Source organism: Onychostruthus taczanowskii, unplaced genomic scaffold (assembly GCF_017590055.1).
Source record: "Onychostruthus taczanowskii isolate IOZ18803 unplaced genomic scaffold, ASM1759005v1 scaffold63, whole genome shotgun sequence".
Classification (NCBI taxonomy): Eukaryota; Metazoa; Chordata; class Aves; order Passeriformes; family Passeridae; genus Onychostruthus; species Onychostruthus taczanowskii.
Window position 1 is genome coordinate 1923576 of NW_024504012.1, and position 17953 is coordinate 1941528.

The window sequence follows — 17953 nt, forward strand, 5'->3', positions numbered from 1 at the left end:
TCTCCCTGCTCTTGAAGCAGCCGGTCCTTCTGTAGCTGTTTGTGGCTTTGTCCTTAAAAGGTTCTCATTAAATATCCACAGGTAGTTAATGCACATCTCATTAAGCAACTCCTACTCTGCCAGAGGTGAAGAGTAATGTCTGTCTGTTCCTCACAGGCAGCTGATTACTATCCTCCTTGTATAATTATTTCATTGCCTGGGGCAAACAGAGCCATTTGATGTTTTCCGAACTGCAAAATAGTTTGGCTCCTTCTAGAGAAATCTCGCTTGTGAAGTTGAAGTGACCCTGGCTGTCAGTAGATCAGGAAATTAGTATGTGACAGAAAAAATGTGGTTTTACAGAGCAAAGACACCAGAATTGGCCTTGAGACCAAGAAGGGGATTTTCCTTCTTCTGTGGCCTTTAGCAAAAAAACTTTTGAGTAGAACTTGATCTTTTGTGGGAGGGCTGAACCAGCTACAAACCAAGCTGCAGACAAGATTTCCAGCACTTTGCAGATTGGACTGGAAATGGTCAAAGTGCTCCTTGGGTTGTGAGCAGATGGAGCTGCAGCTGGTGAGAGCCCTTGCAGGTGGAAGGGGGAGTGTGGCCCCTCTCCTGCTGTCACCTGTGGGCACCTGCGGGATGGAAATGCCTTAACAGCCATGCTGAAGGCAGTGTGAAGGGGACCCAGAGCAAAGCACTGCCCAGCTGGTGATACCTTGTCTCTCACACCCTGCTCTGAGTCATGCTGTGCTGAGTGTGGAGCATGCTAAGCAGGTTTGGAAAAAATAATTAATTCCCCCCCCCCCCCATTTTTTTCCACATCAACAAAATCATACTCCTTCTGCAAATTAAAAAATAAGTTGTGGCTTTCATATCCTTGTTTTTCAAAATTATACTTGTTTTGAACAAGAAGTCCTGCTTGAGCTGAATGCAGAAGGTAGGGTGAGAGCTCCATGTCAAGGCAGGCATAAAATTATTTGTTGTACAGGACACAGCTATATGCACCATCTGCAGTGCAATTGCCAGCATGCTGTATTTAGGGAAAAGAATCTGGTTTTGGAGGGGTGTAACGAAACACGAACAACTTGCCAGATTCTGTGTTAGGACCCTGTGGTACAGTTGGAAAACTGTGGGAAGAAATCTGAAATGATGCCTTTATTTCATAAGAGAACAATTTTCCATGCATTGTTTCTGCTGTCAGATGGACTGCAAAGGCGTAGGAGTGCAGAGCAGGGAGGGGGGGGTGTCCTGTGGTCCTCACAGCTGTCCTGTGTCCTGTTTTATTGTCAGCTCCTGACAGTTGGATTTATAATTGTATGCCTGGAAAATCTCATTCCACGTCCAACAGGTGGAAGCACCCTTCCCCAAATTCCTCCATGGCTCTTGGGAGCCACGTCAGTCAGGGAAAGGGGGGAGGGAGTCTGGGGGCTCTTGGCTGCAGGAGCCAGCTGCCCCTTTCTAATTTTAGAAGGGGTGTGCAAGAACAGTGTGGAGTGGAAAACTTTCCAAACCTCTTTCTTAAAGCTGCAATAAGCGGGCGAGTGAAAGATGAGAAGGTATCTCTTTGCTTTTCACTCACTGAGCGTCCCCATCCAGCGCCGGGGCAGCGCTCGCTGCTGTTCCCTGCCCTCCTCCAGCTGCAGTGTTCCACTCCTCCCACCTGGGGCTGTGTGCAGGTAAACGCTTTTTTTGTTTTATTTCTGAATTTCACCAGGTGACTGCGTTTTCCACGAGAATGTCTTCTTTCTCTCCTCGTGTCGGGTGTTTGCCCATCAGAGCTTTCCACTTCACTGCAAGGGAATCTTTGAAAAAGTTTCACTTTCAGACCAGTTAGGTTCCACTGGCAGCTACAGAGAGCAAAACAGGAGCAAAACCAGAATACAAACACTGCCTTTTAATTGAGTTAATTCCATTGCCTTTAAACCAAATGATTTCCATGTTTGAGAAAATCCTGATGCGATGCCTAGTTTGCCTGGAGATGAGAAGGAGGAGCGTGAAACTAGACTAACTGCTTCCAAGCAGAAAAGAGAAACTATGTTTAAAAGCATAATTAAAGAGGCAGAATATTACCAAAGTGCTGAATAATTTAAATAGGCTGCCAGTCCAGCAATATTAAACAGTAAATTTAGGCAAACACTATGAGATGATGGGGAATGTAATAATTTCATTTGCCCTAGTCTGCAATCAGGGCTCCCATACATTGCAGTAATATTGTTTTCATTGACTGAAATGGGCATTATTATTATTAGTTTCATTTTCCTGCATTTGGGGGCAGCAAGTTTGCTCTTTGAGGACTCAGGAGGGAATTTGGCACTGCTTGCCACTCTTTCCCACTGGACCTGTGCTTGTCTTTCCATGTTCAGTCATTTTTTCCCTTCATCTAGCAAAATAAAGATAATTATAAAATAAAAATAAATTTTAAAAGTGCCCAATGAGCACTTTGACCATTTCCTGTCCAATTTGCAGAGTGCTGGAAATACAAATAATTTCCAAAGGTTTAATCATTGATATCTTGAGCTTACCTCTTCTTTCAAAGAAGATATGCTTGCGCAGGAAAACGTACTCTGTAATTAGTTTGTATATGTAAAAGACCCAAATTAAGGCTACATGAGTATCCTGTAATTGTGATGTGATTAAATTCGGCATTGCCTAAACTCCATAGCTGTAATCTCTCAGTATTTAGGGTGTTTTCCTGTGATGTTCCCATACTGGAATAACTTATATGCAAAATGATGAGCATTTACTAGAGGAGAGGCTATGTACAAATAGGTTAATCCTTTCTAGTGAAGTATAAAAAACCAAAAAAAACCCCCAAAAAAGTAGTTCTGATAGTTACTGTGATCCTTTAGTGTTTGGGTAGATAACTCTCCACCCCCGTGCTCCCCCAAGAAATTTGGCACCAAACAATCACACTAATGACTGAAAACCCGGCTGGGGAAGTTGCAGACAGGCCCTGAAGGGAACATTCCCAAAATAACTGTAGGAAGAAATTCTTTTTTCCTATTCTAATAACTTTCCTTCTTCAGTGGAAATAATTTTGCTATAGCTGGATAATATCTTAGACCTATTTTTGAAGCGTGGGTGGTTTTAATGTATCTTCAGGGTGGAATCTACGCATTAGAAGTCAGTATACTAACAAATTCTTAATTCGTGTTTATAATGAGTGATAAAAGTGAAATGAAGCCCATGGAACTCAGTCATGTCTCTGAAGTTCTGCGAATGTTTATTTAAATTTAAATTTGGGAGAGTGTAATTGGAGACTCTTTCATTTGCAAAAAAAAAAAAAAAAAAAAAAAAAAAAAAAGAAAGAACATAAGAAAGAAAAGCTCTGGGCAGAGCATGTCAGCTAAACATTGTTTTCTAAAGATGACTTAGCTATGAACACAAATGACTAAAAAGCGGTGCCCTAGTTTCGGCTGGAGCCGCTTCAGGAATGCCAACATCAGCGCTGGGTTTAATTAGCATTGCCAAGTCCTGGCCTTGCACCAACACCCAGGGCTCTGCACATAAAACCAAGGGGAGTGACCTGGCAGGTCAAGCCTGTAGAACCGTGAGGGGAGAAAGAAAAGCTCCGAGGGAAATCCTGGAGAGCGAGGCTCTCCCGCGCCTGAGGGAGGGCAGGGCGGCCCCGCCGCACCCAAGATGGCGGCGGGCGCCGAGGGGGCCCGGCGGGCCGGCGCCATGCTGGGAAGGTCGGCGGCGGGCCGGTTCTCGCGAGAGTTCCCGATGCGCCGCCGCCGCCGCCGCTCCGTGTCAGTTGCGGGCCGGTAATGGCGGCGCTGAGCGGCCGCTGACGGGCCGCGCACCGGGCTCGGGCCGCCCTCCCTCCGCCCGCCCTCCGCGGGATGTGCCGCGACCCGCCGCCGGCGCAGCGGGCGTCCACCAGGTGAGGAGGCGGCGGGAGCGGCCCGCGCCGCCGCCCCAGGCCGCGCTCCCGGCTCCGGCGTTTCCGCGGCATCCGCTTCACCGTTAAGTCTCTTTCTCATCTTAGTTTTAATTTGTTTTCCGCTGCTTGTCGTACCGGGGGGTGGCGGACGAGCGGAGAGGGTTGGGGTGCTCCGTTTCGCTGTTGTCCTTTCGCGTTGTGGGGGGAACCACCGATCGCGGGTGTTTGTGCGGCGAAACAGAAACACAGCCCGGGGTGGCCCCGCTGCCCTCGGAGCCGCCCGGAGCACCGGGACGGAGCTTTTAAAGTTTAAATGTGTGCCTGTGCTGTGCCAGGGCGTCCTGCCCCGGCATTGCGGCATCGCTCGGGCTGCCCGCTCAAAGTCCTCCTGACATCCCGGCAGCATCTGCCCCGAGCGCTCTCTGACCGCATCCGTGCCATTCCCTGTGCCTGCTGGAGGCATAAAGGTTTCCACGCTAGGTTGGGTTGTTGGTTTTTGGGTTTTTTGTCCTGTGGATGCAGTTTTGTGTGGTGTATTGCCTGCTGTCGGTGTAGGTTTTGTGGAATAGTTAGGGTGGTCAGGCACTGGAATAGGTTGCCCAGGGAGGTGGGGGAGTTCCCATCCTCAGACATGTTTAGGATGTTTGATGATCTTAAAGGTGTCTTCCAACCTTGACAAATTTCTGATTCTCTGATTGTTTCTGTCTCTGGATATAAGCTGTAGCTCAGCAGCTGAGCATCTCCTGGCACATTGTGTAAGTTTGCAGGTAGAGGTTTGTGTGTCAAATAGCTTCATTGTGTAGATGAACAATCCACTGTCTTGAAATTGAAAATTTAGCACTTGACTGGTTGGTTCTGGGGGGAGAGAGGGTTTGCCATCTTAAACTGCTTCAACTGTTCTACTGATTTGAAAACTCAAAGTACTGTGACCAAAAGTGTTTGTGGGACAAACGTGTGGAGCTGTAGGTGATTCACTGCTTTGCATGTTGGTTCTCAGTGTTCTGTCGGGCTGAGTTTTGCTGTCTCTTTGCTATAGTTCTGGTTGCTGCAACAGTTTCATTAGGTAATGCTTGATAATTAGATTCACCTGAGGGTGTGGCCTCGTGAGCACTGTAAGCTGTGGAAGGCTTCGGTTTCTCTGAGTGACGCTGCTTTAAACAGAAGGTGTCCTGCTCCCACTAAGCAGAGCAATTCGATTTATGGAGTGATGGCACGTATCTGCAAGGGGGCAGGGCGCCGTGGAAATTACCTGCATCCAAAGGAGTGTGGGCAGCATCTTGAGAGAGGTGGTTGTGCCCCTCTGGTCCTTTCTTGTGAGACCTCACCTGGGGTGCTGTGTACAGCTCAGGTGTCCCCAGCGTAGAAAGGACATGGAGCTGTTGGAGCAAGTCCAGAGGAGGCCACAAAGTCGGTAAGAGAACTGGAGACTGGAGCACCTCTCCTGTGAAGACAGGCTGAGAACGTCGGGGCTGTTCAGAGAAGATTGCGTGGAGACCTCACAGCACGTTCGGTATCTGAAGGGACCTACAGGGAAACCAGAGGGGGACTCTTTGTTGGGAACTATAGAGGTAGGACAAGAGGGAATGGCTTCAAACTGAGAGACTGGGTTTAACTGAGGCACTGGGAACAAATTCTTCTCTGTGAGGGTGGTGAGGCTCTGGCACAGAGCTCGCAGAGCTGTGGCTGCCCCTTCTCTGGAAGTGTTCAAGACTAGATTGGATGGGGCTCCAGTCCTTCCACCATCCAACCTGGGATAGTGGAAGGTGTCCACGGCCAGGAGTTGGAACTCAACGATCTTTAAAGTCCCTTCCAACTCAAACCATTGTAGGATTCTGTGTTGCTGATTGGCATGGATCATCTTGTAGGCTGCCTAGGCTGGGTGTGGTGGTGACTGAGAGAAAGTGATTTTAAAATTCTGAACATCTTGTTTGCGTGGGTTTGTTTTAGTAAGCTTTGGTGCATAGCTCAGGTTTGAGCACTGTACTGATAAACCAGTCCCAACATGGATCATGTCTTTTATGTCTTCAAATAACTTTATTGGCAATTTCTGTCACCACGGCAAAAGCATCCCTTAAATGGGTAAGAATCTAATCTTGGAGTTGCCGCATCTGTGCTGACGCTTTTGTTGACTTGCATGTAATGAACTTTGTGTCTCTTTTCACCCCTGTACCAGACATACAGCTGCTTTCTGCTAAAGAGACAGCTTTTGTTGACTTGTGTGTAATGAACTTTGTCTCTTTTCACCCCTGTACCAGACATACAGCTGCTTTCTGCTAAAGAGACTTCCTTGTATCAAGCAGACTTGTGGATAGAGTCATTAATGGGTTTAGTCCCCTTGACTTCAGAGTCCTCAGGTGAGGCTGCAGTGCTATTAATGCATTTGCAGTTAGGTTTGAAATCAGGAGTGTCAGTGCACACAGCACTGGATCTATTCTGTACTACCATCTCTGGGAGGTGAGTGAAGCTGCACAACATTATGTGAATGGTGTGATGTACTGCTGCTGCTTCTTTCCTCCCACTTTGACTGTCCTGGCAGAACCTGCTGAAAGAAAAGTCACCATGAAAGAAAAAATATTAATTTACTGCCCGGTTAGTGAGTTGAACTGGCTTGTGATGCAGTCAGGTGAGCATTGCATCTCTGACAGTGACACGATTGCTAGAGAAGATAGCAAGGAATATTTGGATTCCTTCATCATTGTGGAGCTGCTGAATCTGCTCAACTCCACCTTGAAAATGGACATCAGACAGCCAGCTTTTTATCAGTACAGCAGAACTGTTTAACTCTGCTATTGATGTACTTAAACTAATTTATGCTATTGAAGTCAATATGAGTGCTAATGTAAGATCAGGTGTAGTGATACAGTAATGATAACAGGACTTTGGTAGTTGAGTGCAGAAAGAAAACTTTCCCAGTGCACTCAATATATTAGGCATGTGGCTGGATTACACCAGAAGTGTGAAATTTATCCATAGATGTAAGTGCTTGGAAGATGGATGTATCATTGTGCTAATGATATAATAGGCTTTAATGGACTGCTCCATTGAGAATAAAATTACTTGTATGCCTAAGTCTGAAACCTTTGTCAATATGCTAGAGAAAGAACAGAGCAAATAAATGAACTAATCAATTATACCAGGTCAATTGAAACTTAGTGAATGCTAACAGAAGTTCTGGCTGGTTTAGCTTCCTAAGAACACTTCTCACTGATGGCAGAATTTCTCACTAAGTCACATCCATGGCAATGCACCAGGTGGAGTTCTCATACTGAAACAGAAAAACTTTTAAAGGGATGGTGTTATTTAAACATGAGAAAATATCTTATTGCTTCATTTAACTAGATTCAGAAAAAGTCTTTTAGCAGAATCCTGGTATCTGCCTTTGTAATGCCAGCTCAGAAACAGAACTGGTGGTCACTGTTCAGCTTGTTGTGAGGTTTTTGTGTTTGGGGTGTTTTGACACCTTGTATTGTTATTGAGACTGTATTTAGATGCTCCTTCTGAATGCAATTCTGAGCAGAGGCATCAAGGGTGAGAAAGTGTCATTTGGAATATTTTCCCTGAAGTTTTCATGCACTTTACTCTGCTTTGAAAGAAATCAGCAATCATCCTGCAGCTGACACAGCTGCAGGTGAGGTTGCTTCTCTGCTCATGGCTCTGTTGAGACATTGAAAGCTGCTTTCTCAAAAAAAAGACAGGTCTGAATCTTGTACCTGGCTGAGGGCATTGCCTGCTCTAAGAATGTTCTAAGAGTTCTAAGAATGCTCCTTCACAGTGGAGTGTTCCTTGTGAGATGAGACAGAACTTGAAGAATTTGAGCACATTTTGCTGAATGGATTTATTATGGACTGCAAGAATTGAAATCTTCGAATGTGAAGTTTCTGGTAACTGGAGGTGGAACAAGTGAACAGAGTCTTGTTTTGAAGGCTGAGGAAAGAAAATGCAGGAGTGCTTCATTTGTTCTAGGAACTGGGGTATTTTCTTCTCTGTCATTAATGCTAAGATCTTTGAAGTCAAAGAAAATACAGAACTTGTGAATGGATAGGCAAACCCTTGTGTGCATCTCCTTAATAAATGGATGCATTCTCTGTGCCTTTGTACTCTGATTTCTTCATGAACAATGAATCAAGTTACACTAGCTGTCACAACATTCATTTCCATAGATTTCCTCAGAGTACCTCCTGGCACGTGATGCAGCAGAGGAAGACATTCAATTTCAGTAGAACCACTTTTAGAGCCAGTTTTATTTTTTATCACCTCTTCATCACTTATGATGAAGCAGAGACACTTTTGCAAGTTGCCATGTCTTTTCATAGCAAAAGAATGTGGTAAATGTCCATTCTCAGCATACAGTTGGGAGGAATCAGATCCAGAAATGTTTCATTTATAGAGAAATCTTCACTATAGTTTGGATGCAAATTTAGTAGCTGACTGGTGCCAGTGATTTAATCATAGAACTCAGGAAACATATTTGTATTTTCTACTGGGTTTTTTTGACATTTGATGGATGTGTGTTTATATCATTTATGTTCCTGGTTAAAAGCTAGAGGTAGTGACACATGCTTTGAAATTTTTAAGTGCTATCTGCAAGTATGTGGTGTATCTTGATTGCTCTTTTTTTGTACTGTCTTAGTATCCTTAAAGTTTTCTTGTTATCTAGCTTAAGACAGATCAAATTTTATTTAATTTCTTTTACTTATGAAGCTTTTGTTTTGTTTTATTTTCCAAAGTAATGATGTTTGGAATGTGGGTTTTTCTGGTATATATACTGCTTGTATTACAAGAAAAAATACTGAATGTTATCTAAAAGTAGATCACTCAGAGCAGCTAACATCCATGAGCTCCTTGGGCACTGCTGGTGTTCACTTCCTTTACATTTCATTTGAAAGCTTATTGTACAAATGAGATTGGAAGAAGGTGGAGGGAGGACCTACCTCATTCTGCAGTGTCAGCTGTGGGTACTGGAGATGTGGAGCTTTTTGGATAAACATGTCATGCATTTGTTTGTTGTGCTGGAATTTGTCCTCAGTCCTGAGGAAGGTCAGTACATTGCCTGTATCTGATAGTGTTGAAAGGCAAAGTTTGCTTAAAATATGCTCTGGCCAAAGAAAGAATATGTCACTCCTGTATCAAAAAACATTTTAAAAGCCCCCATATGCATAACCAAAAGATGTCTTAGAACAATTTATTAAGGATATTTTTAACTCTCATTTAAGCGAGATAACGCAGTATGGTAAGGACTTGGATTCTAGAAAAACAAGTAGGTTAATGTTATTTTTATTCCAGACTCAACCATATCATAATAAATTGTATTTTGTGGTATTTGAGAAGACATAGAAAGTGTTTCTGGCATCTTTAAATATAATTTCCATCACTTTCAGTGGACTGGCTCAGCAAAACAATTTGCTTGACTGTGTCTGCCTGTGCCTGTCCACCTTTGTCTGTTCCTGCCAGCAGTGCAGAGCTTTAGCTGCACAGACAGGAGCTCCAGAGGGTCTTTTAAGATTCAAAAGTCACTTTTGTATTTATACATGGAAACTTAAAATGTTTTTGCAAACAGGAAAAAACAATTATTTGTGTCTGTGTCCATTTCCTCCATGGACAAGTGTGCCCTGTGTGAGGTCTGGGTGCACTGGGGCACACTGGGCAGGGTGCCCTTGAGCTCCTGTGCTATCTCCACTGGGAAGAAGAAGGTGAATGGTTCTTGTTTTGCTCATTCCCACTGTTCTTCTCAAGGCAAAGGCAAGAGCAGCTTCACATGTTTGCTCCTGGGGAGCAGCAGGACTGAGACTGATCCTGCTGTTCACCAGTGTTTCCATCCCTTCTCGTTCTGCTGGCATGGAGGGTGTTGTTTAGAGTGTGACATAGGTAAAACTAATAAAGCAAAAAACAGGCAGAATTCTTTTAGCCTGTAGCACACTCCCAGTTCACTTTTCTTTACCCCATAAGCCCAATGACTTTCTGCCTGAATCAGGCAAAGAGACACCCAGGCACAAGGAAAGGAAAAGATGGCTTCTTTAATTGGCACCGATGCATTATTTTTGCTTAAGCTGCATGAAGTGCTGTCCTTGTGCACTGTGTACCCAGTTTGTAGCAAAATCTGTCCCTATGTGGATAAAAGGTGTGAGAATATCCCATAGAAGGCAATGGTAATGACTTGTTTCATTCCATACTCTTAGCAAATTTTTGTAATTTGTTTTGTAGTATCCCTTTCATTTAGTATCCCTTGTGTTTTTATAAGAAGCAAAGTCTTGAGGAATACTGTTCACTGTGCATACTTGTGGTTTTTTCCCCCATAACCATGAAATGTTAGTGAAAATAGCAGTGGGTGATCTCTTGCTCACATTGTCTTCCTTCTCTGAATGTGCACAATTCAGTTTCCTCTCCTGTTTCCTTGTTCCAGTGCCATGACTTCTGAGTTTCCTCTTTCCTTTTCTTACCAAGTCTGTGCTACTAAGGAAAAAAAACCTTACCAAGGATCTTTGAAAAACTTCACAATTGGACCAATGCACAAGTTCAGTTTCTTCCTTTTTGCTGCTCTCTGTGCCAGTTCTTTAAAAGTTCATTGCGTTTCTCTCACCTTTCTAGCTTTCTCATTCTCTTCCATGTTTTATCCTGCTTCTCTCACAATTTTCTTTTTTTTCCCAGTCTTGTTTTTAATCTCTTCATATCTTTGCTAAGCATATTCTGCTTTCATATCTCCCACTTTTTTTTAAATGCTGTGCTCTTAGCTATGTTGACCCCTTGATTTGCTGTCTGTTGTACATTTCAGTGCCATCCTTGGTATGTTTAGTACTAAATGTGTGGGTTTCTCATGTTCCTTTTTTACATGGCAGTGGTTTTCTCTCTGTTTCCATTTCCTCCTTTCTGGTGCTTTCTCATTCATTTTCTGATCTGTCAGTTCTCTTCAGCATCTTCTTGTAGGAGCAGTGTTTGTAGAAGAGAGTGCTTGTCAGGTCCTGTATCCATCCCCCCTTCCAGTTTCTTCCAGGAGTTTGGAGTATATTGTTTCCTGTTCTGTTTCCTCTTTAGCAGTTCTGCTGTGCCTTTTCTTGAGTACTTTTTTTTTTTTTTTTGACATGTGAATAAAGAATGAGATGAGCCCTTGGTGTGGGATTGAAACATCAGAACACAGTGGTGTTTGTATCTTAATCACTCACCCAAGGAGGGGCTTGGCAAGCCAGCCTTGAATGGACCTGTGTGGGATGTCTGTCTCCCAGGGAGCAATCCAATAACCATCTCTTTAGTTCTGTTGGTTCTGCAGTCTTCCACATTTTTTCCAACAATTTTAAGATTCTCAAAGCCTTATGCAGCCTGCAGATGACCTTGTGCCATCAGTGCTGTCTCCTCAGAAGTTCTTTGGCATTTCATCTTTTAAGCTCATTCCCTATGTTTAAGGTCAGTATTAAATAGAGATGGTGATTTAATTTAGCAGAACGAGATCTCTTTGAAGCAGTCATTTCAGAATGATTTTAGTTTTTATGTATTTTATGTAAAAGTTATTCATGGGACTTTGAGACAACTTTTGTATTGATGGAAAATGTATTTTAAAAATAATTTAAATTTCCTTCATGTAATTTTTTGTTTAGTATTATTCTCTGATCAATATTCATTTAGTTGTATTTTAGTGTTTAACTGGTCTATTACCCTGCATACAAGTCCCATAAACAGACATTGTAACTGTGTCTGGATTTATTTCTTTTTTATTCCCCACCCCTTTCTGTAACATTAAAGAATCTTCTCTGTCTGGTTGAATTTTTTGCAGAGGCAGGGTATTGAATTGTACAAGTATTTGTTGGTTTGTTTTTGTTTTTTAATAGAGTGCTGCTTATTCATGTCAGCTGTAGCAATAGAGAGAAGTTATTTTAGTAATAGGTAGGAATTCAGAGGTTTATGGGAGTCAACATAATTTGTTTGTATGTAGGTTTTGAAAAGCTCATAAATTTCTCCCACCCTTCCAAAGGATTGGGAGAGGGGCACCTAAACCCCAAACCCTCAGAGTTGTGGTTGCATCAGGACTGAAAAGTTGAGATAGAATTATTGACCACTGGTGATCATCAGCACACACCTGTGGGAATAACTCAGTGTGTGTTACACCGTGTACAGGGTGCACTGTAAAAGGTGTCCTCTGAAGTGTTTCACTATCTGAATGAGTTCTGTTCAGCTCAGGTCAAGGACTGGCAGTTTTTAGTGTCAGAATGAAAGCTATTAACAAGTAATTTCAGATTGTTTTATCTGGTACTTTTCCTATAGATTTAAGGAATACATAGAGTGTGTTACAATTCTACATTCGCATGGCTTGCTAAAATAAAAAGAACAATTATAGCTCCCAATTAAGTTTTCTTATCTATACTAATAATTTTAATGACAAGGATAAATCCCAAGCAATTACATGAAGATGGATACTTAATCCTTTAATAGATGTTTGCTTGTCCAGAAGTTATCCAAAGCTAAATTTACATATGGAGTAGGTTTTGTTACATGAGTGTTTGGGCAAGAAACTGATACTGGTATGATACAGTATTTTCAGCAGTTCTCTATGGAAAATTCCCTCATTTTTATTAATATTTATTCTCTACATTTCAAGCCCAACAGCTCTTTTCTCCAGTGATGGAGAGGATCAGCTGGATGATTTCCAGAGCAGGGCAGTGCTGTGATTTACAGCATGAATGATGTGAGGCACAAAGTGCTGTTCTGCATGAATGAGCTCTTCAGCACCTGTCCTAGAAGCAGAATTTTCTAACTGCACTTGGCTTAATGCCCATAACTATTGGATACTTAAAAACTAACACACCCACCTTCCTTTCTAGAATTTCTGAATTATTGTGGACTTGTGTTTCTGTACCTACATATATAAGCTTACATGCCTTTTCCTTATTTTGTCAAACACTTACTTGAACTAATCAAAAAAAAGTCACAACTAAAGGTGTTTTGAGGACCTGTGTTGTTACAAGGCATAAGAGCAGTTTTTGGAGATAACTTACTGCAGTAAATACAGGATATATTACTGAATGTGAGACCAAACTTTACTGCTGGTCACTCTGAGTATCCTTAAAACCATAAATGATAAAAGTCCTTGTCACAAAATATATGGGCAAAAATCTGTTTCAGTAAGTAGTAGATAGTGTTACTTTTGGCCTACTTTTACCAGAAGATCGATCTTTATTATTTGATTGGGTTTTTTTTTTTTTTTTTTTTTTTTTTATAAAAGTCCTTGTCACAAAATATATGGGCAAAAATCTGTTTCAGTAAGTAGTAGATAGTGTTACTTTTGGCCTACTTTTACCAGAAGATCAGTCTTTATTATTTGATTGGGTTTTGTTTTTTTTATGTGGCACACTGTGTAGGGAAGTAAGAGCAAAAGAAATTTTCAGTAATTAAAAAATAAGGAAAATTACATTTGGGAGTTCATGAAAGAAGAGAGAGGAGAATGTGCTTTTATGACTCCTTCAGAGGTCTAGAACTTCCTGTTGGAATTCCCTGGTCACCTGTTTTTTGCTTTCCATTACAGAAGTGTTGTCAGTGTGTTAGGAAGACAGCTCAGTAAGCATGTGCTGGGTTATTTTTTTGTTGTTTGGTTTTGGTTTTTTTCCCTTTTCTTCTTTATAAAAACTGCTTTGGTGATAGTGGCTGGGAGTTCACACTAATTTTAGATTCACTGTGAGTCTTCAAAGTTCACAGAAAAACAATGGTGGCACCAGCCTTGTGTTTTTTTCCTGGCTGTAGTGTCCTGCCATGCAGTTCTGCTGTGCCTGTTCCTTTTACAGAGGTTGGTGACACATTCATTCTGTCACTGGTGGAGTTGGGTATTTTCCCCAAGCACTTACAGGTTCCAGCCATGCGGTGCTGTCTCTGTTAGGCCTGTGTGTGCAGTATTCCAGTGTGGACTTTTCAGACTTGCTGCAATGCTTGTTACTCTGATCTAAATTGCATCGACCTCTGGGCCTTCTTCTATCAAGTTAATGTTTCTTGATGACAGAGAACAAAATCAAACCCTTCTTTATCCATGGAATTATCCGTGGTTTCTGCAGGAAGCTGTGACCACATCTGTGATTTCATGCTGATTATCTGACCTTGTTCATGGTGAAGGTTTGAAGTCATCAGATGAGGTAGACATTCATCATAATGATCAAGGTTATGTTCTCTTTAGACTAAGATACATTTGCTTTTCCTTTATACCTCTTTGATTCTTACAGGACTAATTTTTTTTTAGGTAAATTGCCACGATGTGGAGCAGCAAGTCTAATGAGGTGCCTCTACAAAATCCGAGGCATAACCAAAGCAAGGATTCTACCAGAGGTAAGGGTTTTCTCTGTTCTGCTGCCTTGTTTTGGGAGATATTTTGTCACGAGTTGTTTGAAACTTTGGGGAATTGTTCCAGAAAGCATTCTCCTGCCTCAGTTTGGGAGCTAAGAGCTGTGTTCTGTGGCTTCCTTTTTGCAGATAGCAGTTTTGTACTCTGATCTCCGGAGTATTTGCTGATCTGCATTAGCAGTTGCCAGCCTGGGATGTGGTTGCCAAGATGGCACAGAGACAGATTTTCTTTAAGTGCTGTAGAGGAGGAGCAGTGCAGGAGCAGAAATTGGGAACTGTTGGCTCTTGAGGGAAGTGAGGAAGACCCTCTGACAGTTGCTCAGTTCGAGTGGTGAAGACACTTGAGTAGCAACAGTGCATCTCTGCTAGGATGGCTTTTACAGCACTTTTGTCTCCCTTAGCTGGAGAAATCATTTAGCTTTTTACTGTTATGTTTACTCTACTTTAGGAAAGGAGGGGGCAGAAAAATTTTTAAATGACAGTACTTCCCTGAAAATATCTTCCCTGAAAGGAAGGTCTCATCTGTAGAGCAACTGAGTCGCGTGCTAAGCCTGTGGTTCAAGATCGATCATATGATCTCCAGTATGACAAAACTGGACTCCAGAAGTTGTTTTGAAAGCAGAGAAAAATTCTTATTTTATCTCTAAGAGAACATTATTGCTGATTATTTCCTGTGGTGTGGTCAGTTTCTTTTAAAATTGCCTACTTTTTGAAGCTGTAGTGTGCTGTGGACCAGAAGCACTATCTCTAGAAGTCAAAGCAAAGTTGTTTCTGTGCTGCTTCCCTAACCCTTCCTTTGTGTTATTACTTCTTGCCTGAAATGAAACTGGAATTTTTTTTACTATGAGAAAGAGATTATTTTTACAACTCTCTGTTATTACTACTCTCCGTGGTTCTGACACATGGATGTTGTGTTTTATAAGCCATTAGATTGTGAGAACCATTAGAAAACAAAAGAGGGGAACTGAGGAAGTAAATATTTATAGAGGAAAACACTACTACATCCTCCTGAGCTCAATTGCTTATAGAGTAGGTGCTGTCTGTTTAGATTAAAAGGCTTGGGTTAGTACCTCCTGCTTGTTCACAAACATTATTTCTGTTTTGTTTGTAGGGTGTACAGTTCAGAAAGATTACTGTTCATAATTCTGCCCTTCGGAGCTTGGGTTTTGAGTAGAGTCTTTCAGTGACCATGTATTCATGCTTAGTTTACTGAAGAAGAAAATGGAAGGGGGAAAAAAAAGGTAGTTAAACTGTAGTATAATAGAAAAATATATTTATATTGGGGTAGCTTCATTTTATCTTCTAAACATCTGTTATACCTGGTGGATTTGATTTCAGGTGTCATCATGCATTCAACGAAACTTAGTAAACTCATAATATGTTACATTGAATACTTTATAGCTTTGCTAAGATGAACCTTGACTGATAACAGTCTTTCATAGAGGAGATTTACAGATGGGAGCTGTGTTGTAAAAAGAACTTTATTAGCAAGAGCATGAAAGTTGTTTTGAAGCAACATTTTCTTTCATTGTTTTTCATGTACTAATGAGAAATTAATTTCTTTGTTTCTGCCCTGGAAGACCTAACTGCAGCATGGGCTTCTTTTTCTCAGACTAAGGCTGCTGTAAGTAATTTTTTTTTGTTTCTTTTTTGTTCCTTTGGGATTGTTTGGTTTGGGGTTTTTTTGTTTTGTTTTGTTTTGTTTTTTACTCATTTTCAAATCAGTTAGTAGCTACAAAAGCTTTTCCCAAATTATTTTACTCAGTGTTTGTCTCTTCAACAAGTTGTGAATAGCACAAAGCCATTGGAGTATGTAACATTGCTGTATTTTGGAAAAAGTTTTCTTACTCAAACCAATCAGATACTGGGGCAACACCAGTGTATTTAATAATTGTCCATTCTGAGCATTGGGGTTGCTTTATTTCTGTGGGAATTAACATAGGATGATGCAATTGTATCTAAAACCTGGCTTCAGTGAGGCCAAGCAGTTTGGGTTTGCATGGAATTCAGCTCTTTCCCATAGCCTTGTCCCTCTTTTTTCTCAGTAGCTGAGCATCAGTGTGGGGTTTTACATGTGGAATTTGTATCATGCTTCATTTATATGAACCAGTATAAGGCAGTATTACAGAATTTTTTCCAAGTGGAATTAATATTTAATTCAGGCCAAGCATTAAGTCTTTGAATGGCATGCTATTAATTTTTTCAAAACAGCCTATTTAATGGAACAAAACTATGCAACAAAACCTAATTTAGATAATCTTATTAAACAAAACTTAGTAATAGTTTCTGACCACAAGACCATACAGTTTTGCAATGTCAGCCTTGTGAAGTTGCTCTTGCCTGCAATTTGACTCATTGTGAAAAAGGAAAAATTCGTCATGTTCAGGGGGAAATGAAAATGTAGCTTAAAAATAGAAAACAATGTTCTAATTTGCATTATCTTCCAATTCTAGCTACGTCATATAGAGAACAAATTGGAAATAGCTCCCAGCAGCACGGCTGTGTTCGATTCAGTCATGGATGCCAAGAAGCCCTCTCCTAGTGCCAGCAGGAAGAGCAGCAGGAAGGGTATGTATTATTGAGGAGAGAACGTGTCAGGCAGCATAAAGCCACTGCATTCTGGGAAAGCTTGGGTTCTCCCTGCCCCCAGCTTGTCTCCTGCCTGTGGTCTGTATTCCTGAGACTCTAATTGCCCAGAAGAAACTGATGTTTCCTTCCCTGAGCTTAGGAAGGAGAGTGTTCTATCCCAGTCTCTTGGTTAGAGGGGGTGACAGGACTTGCCCCACGCAGTGCTTATCCCACTCTGACAGGAAGTTTGATAAATCCGGTGCTTCTGTTGTCTGACTGAAGGAGAACATTTGCTTATAGGAAATAAGCCCTCATTTTATATACTAAGAGCATTCTGGTAGTGTGCTACTGAAGAACAGACAGATCGACCTCTAGTGGCAGCACTGCTAACTTCACAGATTTAATTACTTCTAATTAATCTTCAAGCATTATTATCTCTCTTTAAGTATGGTCATTGATTCAAGACTTACTGCCTTGCTCCTAGTTGTTGAGATCATCTTGTTGAAAGAGAGAGCTGCTCAAACCCAAGAAAGACTTATGTCAGTGATTCAGCCCCAGGAGCTTTCTCTTTCTGGAGAGGTGGACACATAGAGCATTCTTTGTTTTCTGCTTCAGGTTCCCGGTCCTCCAGCCAAAATAAATCAAGCAAGGAGAAGTCCTCACGCAGCCCTCTTCGAGCAACCACTCTGGAAAGCAACGTAAAAAAATGCAGTCGTGTGGAATTTCGTGAGCCATTGGCTTCATACAGGTTAGTGCTGGGACAGCTGACTATTGAAGAAAAACATGCTAAGATTAGATTTAAGCTAACAGTGGTGTTTTTGACACCTCCTCAAAAATTGGTTTGCTTCCTCCTATCACCTACCCACATGACAGCATGTGTTGTTGGACTTTCTAGTAAATATTACAAATTTATTTTTTATTCAGTGAATATGAGTTTTAAGTCAACTGTTTTGAAATGGGGCCAGGTCATCAAGTGGTGTGACTGTGGCATTAGTGACCTGATGGGTTTGATAGGTATTTAGTTTTAGTAATAAGAGCCAAAAAGACTGTTTCCTTACTCTTTTCCAGCTTTGTTTCATTAGTTCTTCAGCATATGTTCCCAAATGTGTTACCAAGATAGTGTGGAGCAAGAGTAGTACTAGTAGTACTAGAGGTAGTACTAAAGTTACATTCCATTTCTGTGGGTGTGAGAAACTCATACAA

At 41.6% G+C, this 17953-nt stretch overlaps 1 protein-coding gene across 10 annotated transcripts in view; it reads left to right on the plus strand.

Annotated features, from left to right (window-relative positions):
- The first annotated feature begins 3732 nt into the window (after nucleotides 1-3732).
- The window catches only part of CEP350 (centrosomal protein 350), a 69296-nt gene continuing 55075 nt past the window's right edge, over nucleotides 3733-17953 (plus strand). For 9 of the 10 annotated variants that reach the window (XM_041419986.1, XM_041419994.1, XM_041419990.1 and 6 more), the window contains exons 1-5: nucleotides 3733-3871; nucleotides 14082-14167; nucleotides 15763-15806; nucleotides 16636-16750; nucleotides 17366-17498. In XM_041419986.1, the coding sequence (XP_041275920.1) occupies nucleotides 14095-14167; nucleotides 15763-15806; nucleotides 16636-16750; nucleotides 17366-17498 (365 nt within the window). In that variant the 5' untranslated portion in view covers nucleotides 3733-3871; nucleotides 14082-14094. Of the gene's footprint in view, nucleotides 3872-3909; nucleotides 3954-14081; nucleotides 14168-15762; nucleotides 15807-16635; nucleotides 16751-17365; nucleotides 17499-17953 lie in introns of those variants that run through there. The other variant, XM_041419987.1, reaches the window with a different exon arrangement.